The 21,530-nt window shown below is 42.1% G+C and overlaps 1 protein-coding gene across 5 annotated transcripts in view; it reads left to right on the forward strand.

Annotated features, from left to right (window-relative positions):
* anks1aa (ankyrin repeat and sterile alpha motif domain containing 1Aa) overlaps nucleotides 1-21,530 on the forward strand; it is a 58,617-nt gene that overhangs the window by 23,421 nt on the left and 13,666 nt on the right. For all 5 annotated transcript variants that reach the window (XM_086013523.1, XM_086013535.1, XM_086013579.1 and 2 more), the window contains 12 exons: nucleotides 3,529-3,825; nucleotides 5,733-5,808; nucleotides 5,910-6,011; nucleotides 6,112-6,198; nucleotides 6,394-6,563; nucleotides 7,034-7,096; nucleotides 7,271-7,403; nucleotides 7,998-8,041; nucleotides 8,655-8,748; nucleotides 12,688-13,160; nucleotides 18,157-18,226; nucleotides 21,042-21,154. In XM_086013523.1, the coding sequence (XP_085869649.1) occupies nucleotides 3,529-3,825; nucleotides 5,733-5,808; nucleotides 5,910-6,011; nucleotides 6,112-6,198; nucleotides 6,394-6,563; nucleotides 7,034-7,096; nucleotides 7,271-7,403; nucleotides 7,998-8,041; nucleotides 8,655-8,748; nucleotides 12,688-13,160; nucleotides 18,157-18,226; nucleotides 21,042-21,154 (1,722 nt within the window). The remainder of the gene's footprint in view (nucleotides 1-3,528; nucleotides 3,826-5,732; nucleotides 5,809-5,909; nucleotides 6,012-6,111; nucleotides 6,199-6,393; nucleotides 6,564-7,033; nucleotides 7,097-7,270; nucleotides 7,404-7,997; nucleotides 8,042-8,654; nucleotides 8,749-12,687; nucleotides 13,161-18,156; nucleotides 18,227-21,041; nucleotides 21,155-21,530) is intronic.

Consider the following 21,530-nt stretch of genomic DNA (forward strand, 5'->3'; position numbering starts at 1 on the left):
GTGCCCTCGAGGACCGGGGTTGGTGACCCCTGCGTTAAGACTCTTATTCCACAAACGCAATATTTATCAGGATGCCTTGTGTTTCAAGCAGTGGGCTTGCATAGACCATATTCTTGAAAAACATATGTTTGGGTTGCCTTCCTCTTTAATATCTGCTGTAGATGAATCCCCTCTTCATACAGGGGAGAGCATTATTTGATTGTAACCATGGACAGATGAGACGCTGGCACACACAGCCTCTTGGTGCACAAGCAGCAACAGCTGCTCAAGCCCACGACTCCTCTGCCACCGCTGGGGGCTATGGTGACATAACCTTGCTGTGCCGCCAGCTAGCTCGTCACGTGACAGAGGTCGCTCGTCAGACCGCGTTATCATCTCAGGTTGTGGGAACCACACAACGTCTTTGCTTCTCTCTGTCAGAAAGACTGTAGCTCACAGAATATGTACAACAATAATCTTAATGGCCAGATGTTGCTTGATAGAGATGATCAATAAGCAACACAAATCTTAAGCTCATCTTGTTTGACATACTGACGACTCAGTCAGGATGAGTTTTTATGCTGTGCACTGCAGTGACTTGACAAAAAGACTTCTATATAAACATGCTCTGTCCAGGAAGTCTGCTTGTGCCACTTGAATTTCAATCTCTCGCTCTCAGCGAGGCTGCAAGAAATTGGTGCCATTTGCACGTAACCCTGAAGATCTGACTTTTGTTGCTATGGTCACATTGTAGAAGTTTAAGATAAGCTGTCCTTTAATAGTCTTTTGTATCTTAATTTTGAAAGTAATGCTCATAGTAATAGTTGATTAACTCAAGTCCAGTACATTGTCTAGCTGTTGGTGATGTGGCTAATTTGACAGCCACATTGTGTGAAAAATATTTTGTTGACTTTCTTGACTGTGGACATGACAGAGCACCTTGTTTTAGATGTGACAATTTGGATTGCTTATAGAATAAATGTGGCAACGGCCTCCAGTTGTTATTTTGTAATCACTGCTGTTTTAACTGTGCCACACATTTGAAAGTTTTTCTGAGACATTTGCAAGACACAATGCTACAGGTTGACTGAATTTCAAAACATATTTCCCATAGCAAACAAGGTAAAGTGAATTCATTTGTTCCAGCCTCAAATTGTTGGAATCATTTAACCTTTATTAACTGTACAGACAAGGTTTAAGTAACATTTCAACATTCCTGACTGTAATACTTGTATAAAGAGAAGTTAACCACTGTATCATAAAACTAACTAAATACAACTGTAAATATATTTGTACCCTTTTGAAGTATGATCTGCTATTACTGGCAAGCTGTCCTTTTCATGCTAGTCATTAGCCATTATGCTGTCAGCATTTGATGTTGATTTTGGAGTTTCCACCATATCACATTTTGGAGGGATTATGTGAATTTAACTGGTAAACAAATATCATGTGGATGACAGGTCTTTGAGTTAAGATATTATTTTATCAATAATAGCTACAAACACTGTGAAATTTACGAATCGCAGAAATACCCACTACCATTGTAACTACAAGCAACATTCAAAGAGCATCTCAAGTCGATGATTTGTTATTTGGGGTTGTTTGAGAGTTCCAGAAGAAGCTCTGTGAGATGGTACTGTACTGCCACAAAGAGTGTTGCATTAACATTAACACTGCTCCTGTCATCACCTGAGAGTAAATGTTTCATATTGGATACACACGTTTACATCTGTCTCGCTCAGGGGGTCATAAACCGTTTGGAAGCTGAGGGCTACTTCTTTAGTACTGATTAATGCCTAGGGCTACCAGTTTTATACACACTACTTGAAATAACATATTTGCTCAAATGACCTTTAATTATCTTGTCGTTATTAAAAATGAATTTTATTCATTTATGTAAAGACATTGATCATTTGCATGATTTCTCACAATTAGTAAACAGATGTTTATCAACAGTCAAACCTCTCTATCTCTGCCAGTGTCCACATTTTCAAAATGATCACTTCTGCAATATTCCTGGAAAATCACAATGTCCCATCACTGCTAAGCTATTTCTAGAACAGCCCCTGGGCTACTCATGCGGTCCATGGGGGCTACAAGGTGCCCACAGGCGCCACGTTTGTGACCCCTGGTCTAACTTCATGCAGAATCACTTGTTTGTGGATGGGTAATATGTGCAAGATTCACTGACATGACCACTGAGGCAGCAGACCTTCATATTTGAGGAAGTGAATCATGCTGATGTAATCACAGCATGTATGTTTGCATGCTGAATTCATCTACATCCTCTGAGTTTATCTCACTAATAAGCAAATGCTTGACGGTGCATCACAGATGAATGTCGGCATGCTCCTCCTAGGCGACGTCCCGTCTTTTCTCTGCTTGCACGTGACTTTGTGTTGTCACAGGAAGGAGAAACAAAGTGGAAGTCATGCTTATTTGTGTTTTCTCGCAAGTGTGAACAGTGCCTTTGTGAAGACAGGGCTCTCTTCCATTTAAGATCCACCCCCGCTCCTTGTCCAAGTGGTCACCTGCTTTGCTAGTATCTTCCCTCACCTCAGGAACCCCGCACTACCCGCCGATCCCATCAGAGTAGAGGTGTAAGATATCATATATGTATGTCAAACTGTCTCCCGAGGCACATAACCTGGCACCATGTGTTGTTTTGTGTGCGCGTGAGCGTGCATGCGTAAATGGGGTAGGGTTAGGGGCTTATCTGTTGAATGACCGGCCATACTCTCTAGTCTTATCCGACACACCCATTTCTACACTCTGACTGTAACAAAAGCCTTCCGGGTTACATTTAGTGTGCTGTTTACAATTGTGGATCAAGGTCAGTGGTTTCTGTTCACTTTGCTGTGGCGGATATCACGTAGAATGACTTTGACTTTCAATGTACAGAATGTGAATGCGGCACGTCTCAGTTCTGACTGCCTTGTGTTGTTATACTGTTCCTATACAATCCCTCAGCTCAGCTCTGCAAACTCCGCCCCCTGCTGGCCAGTAACCTCAATCAGTACTGATTTTGTTGCTGCATCGTGAGTCATTCCATCCAGTAAGCAGCACTTAGCGAGTTTCCATTGCAACTAATTAACTTTAATTACTGCCGAGTCTGCCTCGTGAATGCGGATTCATGGAATGAGCGCGCACCCACGAGGTCATTTTTGCACAAGCAGGATTAATTGATTAAATGTGAATACAATGTTTGGTTTGATGGTCAAAAATCCAAGTTGTCAATTAGTCTACCAATTCCCTATCCGCCTTGGTGCCTCTGTTTCTGTCCCTGCCTCTTTGCCTATGGCAATCCCTTCTGCCGCACCTCTCCCTAATAGTCCATGTGTACCCCGAGTCATCGTCTTCCATTCTCCGCCTTGTATTCTGTGTGTTTTAATGGTGGTTGGGGCTTTTACAGCATTTTTAATTTAGTCTAATTTAATGGCAATAACAATTCGTCCCATGTTCTGTGTCTCTTAACATGTGACTTTGTGTTGTTTTATCCACTTTCTCTGTGTTGTTGTCATTGACACACACCTGTCTACTCCTTGACAGAACAACGACAATGAGACGCCGCTGCACTGTGCCGCCCAGTACGGACACTCACAGGTAGTGCGGCTGCTGCTAGAAGAGCTGACGGACCCAACCATGAGGAACAACAAATTTGAGACTCCCCTAGACTTAGCTGCACTGTATGGCCGGCTAGAGGTTGTCAAGCTGCTGCTCAGCGCTCACCCAAACCTGCTCAGCTGCAACACTAAGAAGCACACGCCGCTGCACCTGGCCTCCCGTAACGGACATCTGTCTGTGGTGGAGGTTCTGCTTGATGCTGGCATGGACATTAACTATGAGGTGTGTTTTTATTTCCATAGTCAAATTCACCCTCAAGCTTAATTCTTCATCTCATCAGGAAAAAGTTAAAACTCTGTGGGGAACAGTTTGGGGTAGTACTGCTGACCTCATCGCCAGCAAACACCTTTGGCGTAAGAAGGAACTGAGATTGTGAGCCAGGACCTTCCTCCAATATCTTATATTAATATTATATATTATTATATAATATTGCGGCACGGTGATCGACTGGTTCGCACGTCCGCCTTACAGTTCAGAGGTCGTGGGTTTAATCCCGGCTCGGACCTCCCTGTGTGGAGTTTGCATGTTCCCCCCGTGCCTGCGTGGGTTTTCTCCGGGTACTCCGGTTTCCTCCCACATTCCAAAAAAACATGTATGGTAAATTGATTGGACACTCTAAATTGCCCCTAGAAGTGAGTGTGAGTGTGGATGTTTGTTTGTCTCTGTGTGCCCTGCGATTGGCTGGCAAGCAATTCAGGGTGTCCCCCGCCTACCGCCCGAAGACAGCTGGGATAGGCTCCAGCACGCCCGCGACCCTTGTGAGGATAAGCGGTATGGATAATGGATGGATGGATTATATAATATTATAAAATATGAATATATTTAGTAGAATAGTAAATGTATCAGCAATGTTGTTTGTGTTCGCTTGCAGTATTTTGCACAACAGAATGCTGAGATTTTATTTGGGGTTCTTTACAATTTTTAAAATTTTCTTTACAATAATATGTTCTATGCGCTTCAACTTGTCTAAACACAGCATTTTGATTAATATCACATTTGTGGAATATGCGTTAAGCAGCAGAATCCACACGTTTTAAGCCATCTCAGGGGGCGGCCCTTTTGTCACTTGCTGTCGACATGACATCATAATTGCTCAGGTAACAACAAAATGGCAACCCCCTGAGTAAAAAAACTGTGGATTTTACTATTTAACTCATATTTCACAAAAAAACTATCAATCAGAATGCCGTGTTTAGACTAGTGGGGCTGCATAGAACATGTTATTGCATGGAATTTTTGGGGGTTGACTTCCGCTTTAATCAAGCTTTGCGAATGGGCTATATTACCCCTTCGGAAATACTTCCATTGTAAATTTTACACTTAAATTAATGTTTCGATATATACCATCAGCATTTAGGGCATCAATATATACTGTGATGTGCATTTTAGGCCATATCGCCCAGCCCCAGGGGGACCAACTCCTTATTCTCTCTTCCTTTAGCCTCTAACAATGTGCATTTATCACAACTTTGCACCAATATGCAAACCCAGACTGGTCTTACAGCATTTCCTGTGGCTTGTGCTATTTCTCGCTAAAACTTTGCAATGTGATACAGCATAATACTAATAATAATAACATATCAGAATGGTTAAAAAAGTTGAGCTGGCTCATGCACCCCCACAAAAGGGAGGGCCATCTGTAGCTCTGTCTGTACCAAACAGTACCATCCATCTGGTTTGTCTTTTCTTCTTCCCTCCTTTTCTTCTAAATCAAGGCTTGTCTCATGACTTCAGGCCGTGCATCCTGCTGGTTGTAATTAGCATGATCCCGTGACCTGGAAAATGAACTGCTATTAGAGGTGCTTACTCGGTGTGAAGTAAAGCCATCATGTAGGATGCTCATTTAATGTCCCGATATATGAATACAGAAAATGGAGGACTATAAATAAAAACAGTAGCGCAATGCAAGACTAAACCAGTGTGCAAGAAATTTCAATATATCGTTCTTCTTTGACACATTTTGCATAACCTTGCTTGCTTTGAGTGAGAGCTAAGACCAAACTTCTTTAGTGACTTTATGAATAGCAATATGAGTAACCCACAGTCAAAACTTAATAAGCAACCTAAGGAAGCATGTTGCAGTTTTATTCCCTCTTTGTCTCATTCCTTACGCATTCTTTTCTGATCAGACGGAGAAAGGCAGCGCACTCCACGAAGCAGCCTTGTTTGGGAAGACGGATGTGGTACAGAAACTTCTCAGTGCAGGTCAGACGTCAACTCTAAAGCTTTCCGATTTCCTCGGCAAATTGATTAAACAAGTTAGCGGAAAGAGTTGGAGCATAACTCCTCCATGTGATGGCTCTTAGGTATCGATGTGAACATTTTGGACCAGAAGGGCTTGACAGCACTGGACACTGTTAAAGACATGCCCTCTCAGAAGAGCAGAGCAATAGCAGGTCTTATCCAAGGTAGGATATGAAGAAGAGGCACAGAAATGACGTAGGAATTCTCCTCTTAACTTGTCTTGATTTAGTCAGTGTGATTGAATCTCATGCTTGCCTGCTGCAGGACTGATGAGCGGAAAGCCTCCTGACATCGACCTTCCCCCTCCACCAATCCCTCCAGCCCTGGAGAGTCCCCGCCCTCGAAACAAGGGTATGATTTGCCAGATTACAAAAAAAAAAAGAGTGAGTGGTGCTGTTTTAGCATCAGTTCATTCAACAATTACAAATATATATTGCGTCTTTTGATATGTAGTGTTGTTGACAACCAGCTCAATTGAAACTGATTGTGTACTGAATTGAGACCTTATTACTTTACCAACATGGTACATTGTGAATTGTTTTCTAGGCGATCTGGAGAAAGTGAGTGAGTTGATCTCGGGGCTGGCCCCGGGGCCTGAGGAGGAGAGTCCTTATGAAGCTCTGTTTGAAGCTACCTCTCGCCATTCTCTGGACAGCATTACGAGCGGCAAATCCTCGGACAGGGATTCTGGAAGGCCAGACAGTGAAGCGGGAAAGGTTAGACCAGGGGTCCCCAACCACCGATGGGTCGCGGCCCATTTGGTACCGGGCCGCACACAGAAACTGTGGAGCATATACGTCAGCCTCCCACAAATCCCCGCCCCGTTGATTACTGTATTTTCCAAAGAGCAATAGGTGATTTTATGATTGGGAATCGTGATGTTATGGTGACCAGATGTGGCAGAAATGTGCGTGACAGCAGCCATTCAGTGTGCAGCTTTTTCTTTTAACTTTGGTTTGCAAGTTGAAATAAAAGTAATAGTAAGAAGTAAACAATACAATACAATTTTATTTATATAGCGTATCTGTCCCTGGCACAAAAAATGTGGGGAACCACCGGGTTAAACTACCTCACAGACTATGCAAACTGTTAAGTGTAGGAACCCCTAATTACCACTAGAGGGTGATAGTGCGGAACTTGTGAAGAACTTGCTTCTCTCAACCTTGGAACCATTTGTCTCTTGTAGAAAGATCGCTTGGTCCACTCATCACATCCCGGCCCAGGTCTTGAAGATGAGGTGAGCTCTGAGGTGAGGAGATTTTAAGATGATAAAGTTTAAAAAACAAAGAAAAGTCCTCCGAAAGCAAGAGAGGAACTTGTGCTAACTAATTTCCAATGTTTTTAGCATGTTGTTTGCTGGCCATCTTCAATAAAATGTCATGTACATTTCAAATAACTTTCTCCTCACTTCTGCTCTGTGCAGGCTCTCTTTACGAATAGCAGTATTGATGAGCGAGGAGAGACTGCTGAGGAGGAGGAAGATCACACATATGAGTTGTTACTGACTGCTCAAACCAAAGTCCCACCGCCAAGCCAAGAGTCCCAATTTCATAAAGGTGGATATGTGAAATACCTTGACAAATATGCATAGAGTCATCCTAGCATTTATAATGAGCTCTCATAATAAATTGATACAACTGATATGTTAGGTCCAAGCATGATGCAGCATCAATAAAGTTCCTTTCTCAAAAATCAGGGGAGCCTAAATGCAAGCAAACTCTCCTAAACTGAATAGATTTATGCTTAATTAAATTAGATGTGATTAAATTAGGAGCCTTTCCTTTCAATATAAATGTTTTAGACCCAACACGCCCCTACAGGTTTCTACCGAAATCATTTCACCAAATGAATAAATTGCTGGTATTACAGTGGGAGAAAACGGGTGTTTTGCATTTTTCACATCAATTGACAAGAAAGCGAATGGATGAATTTAGCTTTAATAAATCGACCTCATCGTCACGGCTGCATCGACATTGTCATTTCATTGGCAGAAATATTAATCAAGCACCTGTCAGATTTGTTGCTCAATGTCTCTAGACATTAAATATGTTTTTATTGTACATCACTTTCACATCCTCCACTCACAAAAGCAGAATGGGATGATCGTTAATTCATCTTTATGGTTACACTTGTGCCTTTTCTCTCCTTAGATGAAAACACATGTAATCCGTCATCCAACAATGTCCTACCTCAGGTATGTATAACATTTTTTTTTTTTTTATAGTTTGTTTTCTTTTGCAAACTGCTAAATCATTTGGAATATCAGTGCCTAGCTTGTAGCTCCTGTGTTTGGCATGAATAGAAATCATCTGCAATGTGATTTGCATATTTAGAGATTGGCACAATACAATGAATATGACGGTCATTTTGCCAGAGGATGACTGTTTACTTTGATCCAGCCACGTGTTGTAAATGCACCTCAAACATCTTTAAAACCATGTAAGTAGGATATTGGCCATGTTGTTATCAGGGTAACCTCAGAATTATGGACTGTCAATCATTTTGCTCAAATTATCGTTCTTGTCCTTGTGGTTTGTTGCCACTTTCGCAAGCCCACTTGTTGTCTGTAATATCTACGATACATGACAAATTGGCCACATGGTATCCTCAGCAAAGCTTGTCTTGAGTCCAGGCCCATGATGGTTGATGTATCTATTTCCATTTAGGTAATCAGTTTACTTTCCTTCTTATGTGACATTGGCCAGATGCACCATTAGTTGGCGAACTAAACTAAGCAGTAGCACACTCCATAGAATTTTGGGATGGATGGAATAAACTGACCATTACCCCTCTGTGTTACACTGTAGTGCAAATCCAGCGCCCCAAATAACCCTGGCACAACAAACTCGACAAAAGAATCGCTGCATCCCTCAGGACGTGTGGGCCTACAAGCATTAGAAGGTGAGCTTAGACACTTGCATGTACCTCAGCCAAGGAAATGTTGTCTTTGCTGTGGTTTGACCATCCTTTTGTTTTGTTTGGGCGCAATTTCCCATATACAGTGCATATTTTATTGAGTAGCATTGAATTGCTACACGATCATACCATCGACCAGTGTGAGCTTCGTGTCAGCTGTAACTTATGCTGACTCATCATTTCATACGGCAGAAAAGGTGACCCAATTCCAGCTATTAAGATAGTTATTGCTTACTCACTGATTTTGCAGATGACACATTTTTACGCCTTGGGAGAGGGTTGCACTTTTGAGTGCTCTTGTTTAAGGAATTGCTTTTGGGCTAGCTGGTTATGTGAGGAAAAAAGAAAGGAGGGCTTATCTACTATCAAAATTCCAAACCAAGCGTATTAGCCAATTAATGTGTGTAACCTGCCAGGGTATGCACTGTTGATGTACTGGAACAGAAGAGTGGGCTTGGCTTGTCCGTGTAGAGGCAGTCATTTTCTGTAGCAGGCAGTGGGCAAAACTCATTTCATTGGTAATGTGAAAACGTTTTAAACAGATTGTTGCTTTTTTATCTATGAGCATAGTTACGCCATGTTTAACCTTCTCCATTAGAGCAAGCTTTTAGTGCTTTTTGCTTTTGTAAACTTTGCTTTATGTGGGTGTTAAAGCATCTAAAATTACAACCAATAACTGATTGTACAGTCATTCGTTTTTTTTCTTTACGGAGCGTAGATCAACTTTTGTATTAAGACAAAACAACAGTATGAAGTGAGGTGACCATCTTGTCTCATCAAAATGAGCCTTAATCAACTTACTTAACAATGGAAACAATGTACAGTAGGTTGTTGTTACCATGACGACCAAAACCAAACCATTAAGTGTAAGCACGCGCCCATCTCTGCCGGCCTCGTGAATCGAGGTTCCTCTGCATGTGCCGTTATCTCAAGCTAACAAAATGCAGCTCTGCTTACATTTTGGCTTTGACCTGATAGTGTTTCAGACAATGCAGTGCGGCCCTGGCTTCAAAGTGGCATTTTTTTTTTTTTTTTTCAAATGGGCAGATAAACTAAGATTTACTTGGTTCACATGTCACACTTCACTACTTGTGGCTCAATTTCACACTGAAAGGGTGGGCGAGCACCCGAGAGACCCAACTGTTTGTATACAAGCAATAAAAAGCAAATCTTCCGTAATATGTCCCCTTTTAAGTCCCCTTTGAGACAAAGCTATAAAATTGGTCCCGTCTGCTATCCCTCTCAATCGTGAAGAGTCTAGCCCAGGGGTGTGCAATTCCGGCCGGTATCCTACATGTTTTATGTCACCCTGGTGCAACCTACCTCATTCAGAGGATCAGGATCGTTATCCAGCTTCTGCAGACCTTGCTGATGATATGATCATTTGAATCAGGCGTGTTGCAGCAAGGACAGATGGAAAACAGGCAGGACACCGGTCCTCAGGTGCCGGAATTGCCCTCCCCTGGTCTAGCCTAACCCCGAATTCATTAATCAACTCATTAGGAGGTGAGCTCTAAGACTTTGGTTCATGAGTTGGAATTATTTTGCCCGTATTTATGGTCATTGTCTTTTTCGGCGTCACTAGTGGTGAGAGTCAGTTTATATGCCCCACTCCAATTTTGAAACCTAAAAAAACATATTTTTCACACAGTGGTCTTCTCAACTTAGCGCGCAGCACCAAATAAAAGGCACAACTTTCTTGCCATCATGAAATCCAAACCAGCTGTCTCTGTAGAAATATTTCATCTTGCTCATGTGGGCGTGTCTTTTGCTGTATGTAAGGCAGATCCGATTACTCATCCTTCTGTGGACCAGACCTCTGTTCACTCGGCATGTGGCAGGTGGAGGGTAGATGCATAGTCAGCGATGCTTGTGTTTATCATCAGTCACAAACTCAATATTGTTCCCTGTAGGAATGCACTGCTTTGCATGAAGTTCAAGCAACCATGACTGAAGAATAGTTCTTTCAATTAAAAATTAAAACGGAGCAGTTATGCAGTGAAGAAGCACATATCTATCATGAAGTAAGTTGATTTTACCCTGAACAAATGGCCTCCCAAACTAAGTCCAGTTAGGAAGTGCAGCGATGTGGAATGATAGTTGGCACCACTGCATCTGTTTCTGCATAGCAAACATGACATCATGAGTGAAACACGGTGCTTGCCGTGCCAAAGGAAACACGTATTCCACATCTGTAGCGACCTAATCTACAGCATATGAGTTGCAATAACATCGAGCTGTGCTCTCTGACAGAGGTTTAAAGAGGAAGTCAACCCAAACATATTTTTTGAAGAATATGTTATATGCAAGCCCACTAGTAGAAACACGGCATTCTGATTAATATTACGTTTGTTGAATGTGAGTTAAGCAGCAAAATGCACCCATTTTTAGCCATCTCAGTGGGCGGCCATTTTGAACTTCTGTCGACTGAAAATGACATCATAGATGATCAGGGCTCAGATAACGACCAATCATGGCTCAGCTTCAGAAAACAGGTGAGCTGTGATTGGTCGTTACCTGAGCCCTGAGCCACTGTGATGTCATTTTTCAGTTGACAGAAGTGACAAAATGGCCGCCCCCTGAGATAGCTAAAAACGGGAGGATTGACTCTTATTCCACAAACGCAATATTTATCAGAATGCCTCGTTTTAACTAGTGGGTTTGCATAGAACAGATTTCTGAAGAAAATATGTTAGGGTGGACTTTCTCTTTAAGAGAAGAGGTAGGCAGTATAGTGATTCTGGAGGGAGTTGACCAGGTGATAGATTGTCAGAAACAGATCAATGTGCTCAGAGGGCGTTCACGCTCTTTCCAGTTTGGCAGGGATCCTGACATGTGCTCCGCATAACCACTCACCTCTTTTATCACACACAAACCCCCTATACTTAAAGTTCAAGTGTTTGGCAGTGCGTGGCAGGAGTTCAAGGTGTTGTCAGATAACAGCAAAGGCAATGCAAGTTTGTCTGTTTTGAAGTGGTCTTTGTTTTTTTCCTTGTGACCACTGTCCCAGTTTCTCTGTCACCAAACACCCTGACCCCTTGACCCCGACAGAGACAGTCCATTCCCCTCTCTCTGCATGTGTCACTGTGCTAATTACCTAGAGTCTGGCCACTGAGGATGGGGCGATTCAAATTTCCATTCCTGAGCCTTCATTCGAGTCCAGAATTAGAATTTAGACAGCACAGAGAGCTACGAGTCACACGGGCAGACAACAGCACACAACACAGCAGCGCATTAAGTCAGGCGGAAAAACGTGTTTATGCCTCTTTAAAGCAAAGCCAAGCTGTGTGGTGGATTTGATGGAGGAAAGGGGGCTTACTTATGTGGCTGTAATTCCTGTGGGGAGGGAGGAGGTAAATGTAATTGTTTTTAATTGCACTCGCTATGCAGTCTCATTAAGGAGTTGTTTTTGTTGGAGAAGGCACCCTCTTTAAAGTGGAACTCCCCTTGGTGAGTCTGCTCATTCATTTCCCTTCTGGTTTGGGTTTTCTACTGTATAATGCGCACGTGCATGCAGCAAAGCTTAGCCTGTCGTTTGGAGTCGTGTTTGTTGTGACCCTGTAAGGGAAGCAACAAAAAAGTGGGCCTACTGACTCGCCGGTCACGTTTCCGATCGAGAATAAATTCTGATACAGAATGCAGGCGTTGAGCTTGTCATCGGCATTCTGCAAGCCGGGTGTGGAATCTTGACATTTCTCTCACAAACATATGCCTCCTCTCTTCTCCAACTTTTCTCCCCCTCCACCCCCACCTCTCTCCATCACCCCTGCTAGGAAACAATTACAAAACTGTTTCAGCGCCTGTGTGGGCGGTTTCTTATGAGCCCTGCCCTAAGGATCTGACGCTCAATCTTCCATCCAGTTTGAGTCCTCCCAAACAACTCTCCCCTCCTTGCTGACCTTGTGATGTTTTCCCCTTGTCTAGATAACTCCCAGCTCAGCCCAGATCAGGGTGCAGGTGTCCCAGAGCAGTTTACAGGCCTTCTCCACGGATCATCTCCAGTGTTTGATTGCCGCGAGGAGCCGTTCAGAATTCCAGGTGTTCCGCCACCTGAACAGAGCCAGCCACAGTCAAGAGCCAAAGCGAAAGAGCACGCCGTTTCAAGCCCACCTAGCCGTCCCAGTATGGCTGCCATCCTGACAGACTGTGATCCAAAAGCCATCTATGCAACTGTGAACAAGGAGCCCAGGGACTCGGGGGCGGTATCTGGTAGGATGCGTCCTCCTGGGGACCTGAAGCTGGCCCGCAGCCTCTCCAAGTCGGACTCGGATTTGCTTGTGTCGCCTCCGAGTGAGGAAGACGGAGGACTGGGGAACCGAAGTGAATCTGTTTCTAACTGTAGCAGTGGGAAGAAAAGGCTTGAGAAATCGCCGTCGTTCACCTCCGAATGGGACGAGGTAAGTGTGATGTGTCATTGGTAGAGTACTAACATTAAAAAAGGGGAATCCAAAAATATCAACCGAATCAAACTACCTTGAACGAATGTCATTTTCAAAATACTGGCTGAAGGCAGGGAATTTTATCAACTGTGAAAGCAAAGAATGCAAAATAGTAACATTTCTACATTTTAGACAGTGAGTGGCTACTATCATTTCACTGTTTTGGCGAAAATATCAGACGTGTTATAAAAGTGTAGCAAAGAAGCATGTTACTCATTGTATTTTTATCTTTTTCCCCATGTACAAAGCTTGTCTTATTTATCCAGCTTGACCTAACAAAGTGTCCAGCCACAAAGCGTTAAACCATAACCACAGTATTGTAATGTGATGTTTCCTTAGCTCAAACACGTTGATTTTTTTTGGGGGGGGGGTGTTGTTAACAGTGTGCTGTATATTCAGAGCTAAACACACCCCCAACCTCCTTCAGCATGTTGGTATTCAGTCTGGGGTGCAAGCAAACGCGAGTGGTGCAGGAGGAGATTAAATAGAACAGGGATATGGGGATAAACCCAGAGAGAAGCTGAGAAAATAAGACGACAGACGGAGATTTGTAAATTAAGATTCAAAAAGGGGAGAAGGTACACATCTTCCTTCAGCTCTGCTCACTTTCATTTGTAAAAGCACAGAGGAGGATCAATGAAGCAATGTCAATACACCACAGTTAACATTGAACATGCTTTTCTCAAAGCTGTTCCTCACCGTGGTAAAAATGTAGTTGTGGTACTTCAGCATAAACACTAATCCATCCGCGTGCTTTTTTCCATCTCATGCAACAAGGTTGTGTTTGTCAACGTGATTTATACATTTTTCTCAGCCTGCCAATGAAGCGTTAACTCAAACTGTTCTAATCCCGAAAGTGCTCTTGTTTGAGCTGTTTGTTGGGATCTTGTTGCCACATCGAGGCGTCAGAGCGTGTGCTTCAGGTGTCAAATTCAGTCAACACTTTGACACGATTTTACTGTATAGCAAACTTTTTTTTTAGTAACATTCAGTCCACAGATCTAGAAGTTTCTAGTTATTGTCACGCTGTCAGTAATGTTCTCTAAATGCAAGAGGAATTTCAGTTTCAGTGGATGGTTGTCCGATATCCAGGGAAGGACCCTATCTATTCTGAAACGAGTGCACCTCATGATGTCCAAGTTAGTTATGGTCAAACGTTAATTAATGCCTGCTTCAGAGAGAAAAGTACACTGCTAAACTTGTGTAGTCAAAATTTCCGACAGTATCATAATTATGTACTAAAAGAGTTTTGTATTAGCTTTTTCACGGTTTTGTTGGTATTTTGTTTGACCGTTTCCTTCAAGGGGGAAATCCACCCTAACATATTTTTTTCAAGAATATTTTCCCAGCAGGCCCATTAGTTGAAACACGGCATTCTGATTAATATTGCGTTTGTGGAATATGAGTTAAGCAGCAAAATCTACCCGCTTTTAACCATCTGAAGGGCCGGACATTTTGGCATTTCAGACAACAAATGGATTAACTCTAATTCCACAAACGCAATATTTGTCAGAATGCCATGTTTCAACTAGTGGGTTTGCATAGAACATATTCTTGAAAAAAATATGTTTGGGTTGCCTTCCCCTTTCAGGAAACTGGAAAAGAAAAAAAAAGTGGAGTGGCCAAATGTCTTGTTGCTTTCAGGCCAAAGTTGCCACCTCTTGTGTCCTTTAAAAGAATGACCAGCTAAATGTATCATCTTGAAGTTTGGTCAAATGGATTTGTGAGATTACAGAGATACATTGTTGGCAATCCCACTGGCAAGGTCAGATTCTATTCCAAATAACATTTCAATCAAACTATGATAAAATGTTAGCTTTTATTCATTGGCAACCAACCTGGCATTGTTCTGAAATCCTACAAATTTTATTCATCCAATAATCTAAAAAATATATATAATACTTCCCTCAGCAGTGCTTCTTCTTGATCAGAAAGGCCTGTTCCTAAAAAGGGAATATGTCAAAGTCAGCCTTTGTTTAAGATGAAACAGCATAGCACAAACATATTGTTTGCAGCTAAAGTTTGAAAACTCTCACACAGCCTGCATGTTCTTTAGTAAGAAGGCTCAATGAAAATATATTCTAAATCCTTACCTTTTATGCAGTGTTTCCTTCTCCACCAACCACTCGTGCCATTAAGCACATTTGAAGGCATTCACACAATCTGGTTTGCTAAAAATACACATTTTGCCACACAGCCTGTTTCCCCATCTTTCCCACACCTACAACCCCCCACCCTCACGTCTTTTTCGGCTTTGGCCATCTACACTCGTTGATCCTCTGGTTTAAAGACAAGCATATTTGACTTGCATGAGGTCGTGGCCTATCTCTGGAGCTCGGAATGCGTGCGCATTGGTGTGTAGCGTGCATGCTAATATGGGCTCGGATTGGTCCATAGCACCAGACTTAAAATGACAATCTGGGGGGACACAATGTGAAGTGCACAGATGGGAGGAGAGACAGGGAGGCTGAGGAAGAGGGAAACCCCCCCCAACGTCACTTTTGAATGTCACCCGTAAGACCCTGATATGAAGCCTGCTTTCGTGAGTATTGATTTCCTGCTAGAAGCTCATTTTTCTGGGTGAATACTGCAATATTTCATGCAAATCTTGTTTTTTCCAAATTGTTTCAGTTGGAGCTTCATGTTAGGAGAAGGCAAGTTGTAGATCTTTATTCTAAAGCAGAATTCTTGCGCCAGAATAATTCAAATTTAAAATCCTTTTGCTTAAAACGTTTTACACACACACTACCGGAATGCATTTTGATTTCCAAAATGATTGACACCCCAAACGCTGTGCTGTGACCTACCCCTGTCCTCTCTGACAAAAAAAAATCGAATAACAATTGATAAATAAAATTGAATAATTCTGTATTATCTATTCAAAAATGGATGTGATACATCATGTGTGAAATGAGGCAAGACATATAAAGATATGAATGCTTTTTTTTTTCACTTTTTAACCAAACATGGAACTCGGTGGTGAAGGGATTTACAAACTCATGAGGTCATTCAGGTTAAAAATAAATAAATAAATACAGTACTATATATCATGTGTTTGGGCCCTTTTGGTGCCTGTGTATAATACTTAAACATACAGTAATACATAGTTTATGTGTGTGTCCTAGTTAGTGTTGATCCAAATTACATAGGGATCAAACTAACCCACTAACCGATTGCTACGTGCAGCTTTATTTGGAGGCGGTGTTCTGCAGGAGGGACCTTGTTTCTAAAATAGTGAGCGTGACATTGGACTATCATTGGACAAGTTGATGGCATTGCTGAGAGTGCTTTTCCCCTCTGTGCCATTGAGGTGCTGACTCCCGCTTGCTACTGCGATGCACTCATTCCCCTTGACGTCATTTGTTAGTCCAGTTGCATCCAAGTCCTGTGTTTGTGCCAATTTGCTAATTTGAGGCTTTCTGGTTAGGGCGCAACATTTTTCACCCTGAAGAGCTTCATAAGCCTTTAACTCTCCTGTTAATCATGTGCCTGCACCTCAGCTTTTTGTGTCATTTGATTCTATTAATGACCAATAAAGTAGCAGCCAAGTTATGCTGTGCAGTCATCCTAACAGCAATCCCGCTGTGAGAAGCTTGATGAATGAGTTTCCTTCGTTTTAATCCCACGCTCGCCGTCTCATACCACGGCTGGCTTTTCAGCTGTTGACCTCCACCTCGCCAGTGACTTTTGCCCCCACCCATTGTATGTCCTTGTTCATAGGCAGACTTTCCCACAATGCACCCCTGTCACGTTTCAGGTCTTAATGCAGCGCAAAAACACGTTACTCGCACTCTCCTCTCCTTTCTGTTGTTTTCACGCAACACTCCCCTATGAAGCTCGAGGCCATTTTTGCATAATGTTCTGTATGTACAGTTTTATTTACGGCATCTGTGGAAAGGATTTTTACTAAGCCTTGGCACACCTGAGTGTAGGTATGCATGGGAAGGATGAAAAAACAGTCTGGATTCTCTCTCAGCAGACACTGATGTCTTCTCCCAGCACAAAACCACCAGGATCTAATTCCTATGACAGTGTAAGATGTCGATTCTTTTTTATATTTTCTGGTCCTCTTGGTACTCTGTGTCTTCTTCAGAGGCGTTGTTTGCGGGAGTTACATTGGTTTCTTTTATTCACGGATGTGTTTGGAATTACTGCGATTATTGATTTTATCCTCCAAGACTGTTTTACATTACATCTTTCCCTTTGCTCCTCTGGACTTTCCAAATGACTTGGTTTATTTTCTATGTGCTAAACATTAGAACACTGGCTGATGATTACATCTAAATCCATTCATATACAGTATATTTTCTTTTTCATTTCGCGTCTACGTACATGAAGTACGACTCATAAATTTTAGTATTTCGTCGCTGTCCTGTGAAAAACACTTATGTCCAATTTTTGAAATGTTTTTAATTTTCACGTGCAATGTCTGTAACGCGGAAACACCATTCACGTAAAAAGTTTATACAGTATGATTTATTTTATCAGAGGAGCAAAGAAGAGGAAACGGGAGGGGGTGGCTTTTTATTAAATAGTGACCAGGTGTTACTGAAACTGAAACACGGTTGGATCGTGCTTGACGACCGGAAGAGTTAACATGCATTGTGTAGCAATGCATGAACATACTGCAGGGGTTTATGCTGGTCTATTTTTTCTCTTTTCTGCTATTTTTTTTTCCTATCTTTAGAACACCAGTGCCTTTTTAAACTAATGTAATTATAATGAGTCCGACAATGGACACGAAGCATGGCATTCATCTTCATCTTCTCAATGGAAAGGACACCACAGTCAATGTGATGGAAGCACTCTTACACGCCAAAATACAAAGGGGCTCATATTTTGTTTGTTTGAGGCATGTGGGCATGTTCTTGTCATTTCTGGTGGGTGGTGGAGGAGAAACTGTGTTTTTGATCCTGCAGGTCCTAATTTCTGAAAAATGTGCTTGTGTCCTCAGATCGAGAAGATCATGACGCTGATTGGTGCTGGCATTGACTTTTCCAGGGATCAGCAATACGCTACGCCAGGTTTGCAGATTACAAATTTAAGAACGTTCAATGTTTGTTTATTTTGAAAATGCATTTAATTTTCACTAGGGATATAACAATATCCAAACGTCACAATACAAACCTCACGATACAGGATACTTTAGAAAAGCTCACAAAGAAAGAGCTACAGTTTAGTTGTACATAAAAACAGCATTCACAAAGAAATATGCTTGGCCAGTCATGCGCTCCTATTGGCTCAGCAATGCAAAGTATCATGTTCTATGTAGTTCACAATGCTGTGTTTCGCTGAAGCAGGCCAATGGAGATGTTGAAAAATATTTGCTGGTATAACTGATTTATGGCACCTTTTATTGGTTCGAACATATTTTTGTTCACGTGAGCAATGATCTGTTTAATTTCTGTTTAATTTGGTTGGGCGGGTGGGTGTACGGTTTCTGTAGAATACGAAATACAAATAAAATAAACATGAGAAGTTGCTGTCTCTACACAATGCTAATTAACTGTGGTCCTAATTTTTCATACAGTATAGTTCAAATAGTACAGTTACCATTAACCTCAATGTATATAAATGACCTACAATTACCAAACACCTAATACTGAGATTGTGAAATAGGTAAACTCCAATGTGCTATGTTCCACTTCATCTGGCGATTATTGTGGGTCTTAAACATAATGTAGGTGGCCAAAACTTGAAACAATTAAACTGCATTAATAAACTAACCACCAGAGGGTGCTGGAACTGCACAGATGGAAAACAACTTGAGCTTTTAAACAGATTTTCTGCTATTAGTATCGTGACATGACGACGACGATATTGTGGCAATTTTAATATTGCGATATCACAATATTGCCGATATTTTGACATCCATCATTTTCACTGGTTGTGCAATAAATTTGAGTATATCTCTACAGAGCTTTTGTTGGTACAAAGAAGAGAAGTACAGTGGTACCTTGACTTACGAGTATTGTACTGTATAAAAACATACAGTAATGACATCAAATGTATTAGAATCCCAAGAAATTGTTTTTCCATAATTGCTTAAAAAAACATCACTTTCACTGAGCTTAATCTTCACAGTTTTTTGCCATACTTTCAGCAGCTTGTTTTCATGGATAGAGGCCCGTTCCTCAGTAATTATTGACTGGCGTTACAGAATGCGTCTCCACACTTCAAATCACTTCCTCCCTTCGTCTTTTACTAGTCCTAATTATTTGAAATTAACCTCTGGTTTACAGATTTGTCAGATCTGCTGGAGCCCTCCCTATAATTATACAGAAAAAAACAATAAAATACCCTACTCTCCATCCTAGTACAGTATGTCATTATAGACCTCTTGTTTGTTATGCCACGCACTGGAGTGAGCTGTTTAAATATTAACCATTACGTATGTCAGGGAATGAGCTCATCTTTCTTTGTAGGCCTGAGGAAAGATGAGAGCACTGCAGTCAATCAGTCGGCGCCACATCACTGGCAGTCTCTCTCTCTCTCTCTCTCTCTCTCTCTCTCTCTCACCTTAAAGTTGCTCTCTCCACTCTTCTGTGTGCTCAAGGCTCAAGCTTTTATCCGAGCACTCCCATCTTCACCACAATCAGAGTAGAAGAGGCTCTCTGCTTGATTTTGGCCCCGTTTGCATCCTTTCAGTTTTGTCTGGGGAGCTCTAGTGTTTGATTGGCCCCATGCCTGGTCAACTGATTTATCTCAGGATGAAAAGGGTCCTGTGAAAAAGCTCAGAACAAGAAGTTAAACCTAACAATAATGAGGGTTGCCAGGGTCTGTATATGAGGCGGTTGCTCCCACTGACGCAAAAGTCACCACCTGCAGCTTTTAAGAAGGAAGGATGTGAGTTGGGAAGAGCAACATTCAAGGGTGTGAGCAAGAGAGAGAGAGGGAGAGAGAGAGAGAGAAGGGATAAGGATAAGGAGGGGAGGGAGACATCACATTCAGCCACCAGGAGAAAAGACAGACACTACCTCAACATCAGTACCATTAGCTCTGAAACGAGACATGGAAGGAGTCTTGTCAAAATTAGCTGAATTAGCAATTTAGCTCCTGTAAGGGTACTTGTTTCCTGCTTTTACTGATGTTCAAGTGACTGATTGGACCTTTGACTGGATAAGTCTTGTTTGTTTCTGAGGTTTTGCATTGATGGATTTATTTGATGACTTCCAAGTATTATCACGAGCGGGCTTGGATTTAAACAAGGAAGAAGGACAAATTTAAGCCGTACATTTGAGTTTATATGTTTAATACTTAAGGTAACCAACATTTAAATCTGTTCACGGGAGAATGACTGACGTTCTCTAATGTCAAGTAAGGCTAATCTGTCCAACCTCATCCAGGTGATATGATAACGTTTCACTATTTACTGTGATAGCCACACTGCGTTGAGTGACGGGTTTTAAGATGAGCAGGGTGGATCTTTGTCAGTCATGAATGAACATTGTTGGCAACTTGCTGTCTCATGCTCCTGAACCTTTCCAGCGGATGAAGCAAAACATTAGTTGAAGAACTTTATATCATGTTCCAGGATCTGTATCATAGCAATGACTAATTCAATGGTGGTCAACCAGCTCTCATCAATTTCGCAGTCGTCTTTGCCCCTGAGAACGGGGGCAGTTCGGTCCGTCTTTGGAAACTGTGGTTCAGTCCCCGCCGCCCCGCGGGAGCTGGCCCCCTGCCCGCAGAGGACACTGTCTCTCACACCATCCTGTTGCCGGTGTGCTCGGCACTGCTGGCCAAAGATGATGTGGTTCTGTCACATATCATCCTCAATATGCCGCTGTTACAGGCTGAATGGTTTCTCGCTCCTGAAGCGTGTTCCACTGTCGACAGGTGCCTCTGTCCGACTGCTACACCAGCCCGTTGGAGACTGGCTAGAACTGGTGGGGTTACCTCAGTACGAAAGCAAGCTGCTTCTCAACGGTTTTGATGACCTTCACTATATGGTGAGTACTGTATCCGTTGTTATTTAATATTCTCATAACTTAAGGGTATCTTCAACTTTGTTGTTTTCGGGGCCTGTACCCTATCAACTAGGGCTGTAACGGTACACGGTATTAAGTCGTTTCGGTATGGCATGTTCGGTTCGGTCCACTTGCGTTCGGTTCGGTCCATTTATTAGCGCGAGCTTACGCACGGGCGCTATTGACTGTTGCATGCGGGAGAGGAATGACAAATTGGCTTTAACATGAATACTTAGATGTGTCATAGGCTGTTGCTGCTGAGTGTTTAACGATGTCAGTGTCTTAATAATTTACAAAATTAAGAGAGCTTTATTGTTAGTGTATTTTTTATTCTGGTGTAATTTCTTAGAATATCACC

Source organism: Filicampus tigris, chromosome 1 (genome assembly GCF_054856515.1).
Source record: "Filicampus tigris isolate MCC_2025a chromosome 1, RoL_Ftig_1.0, whole genome shotgun sequence".
In the NCBI taxonomy this organism is placed as follows: Eukaryota; Metazoa; Chordata; class Actinopteri; order Syngnathiformes; family Syngnathidae; genus Filicampus; species Filicampus tigris.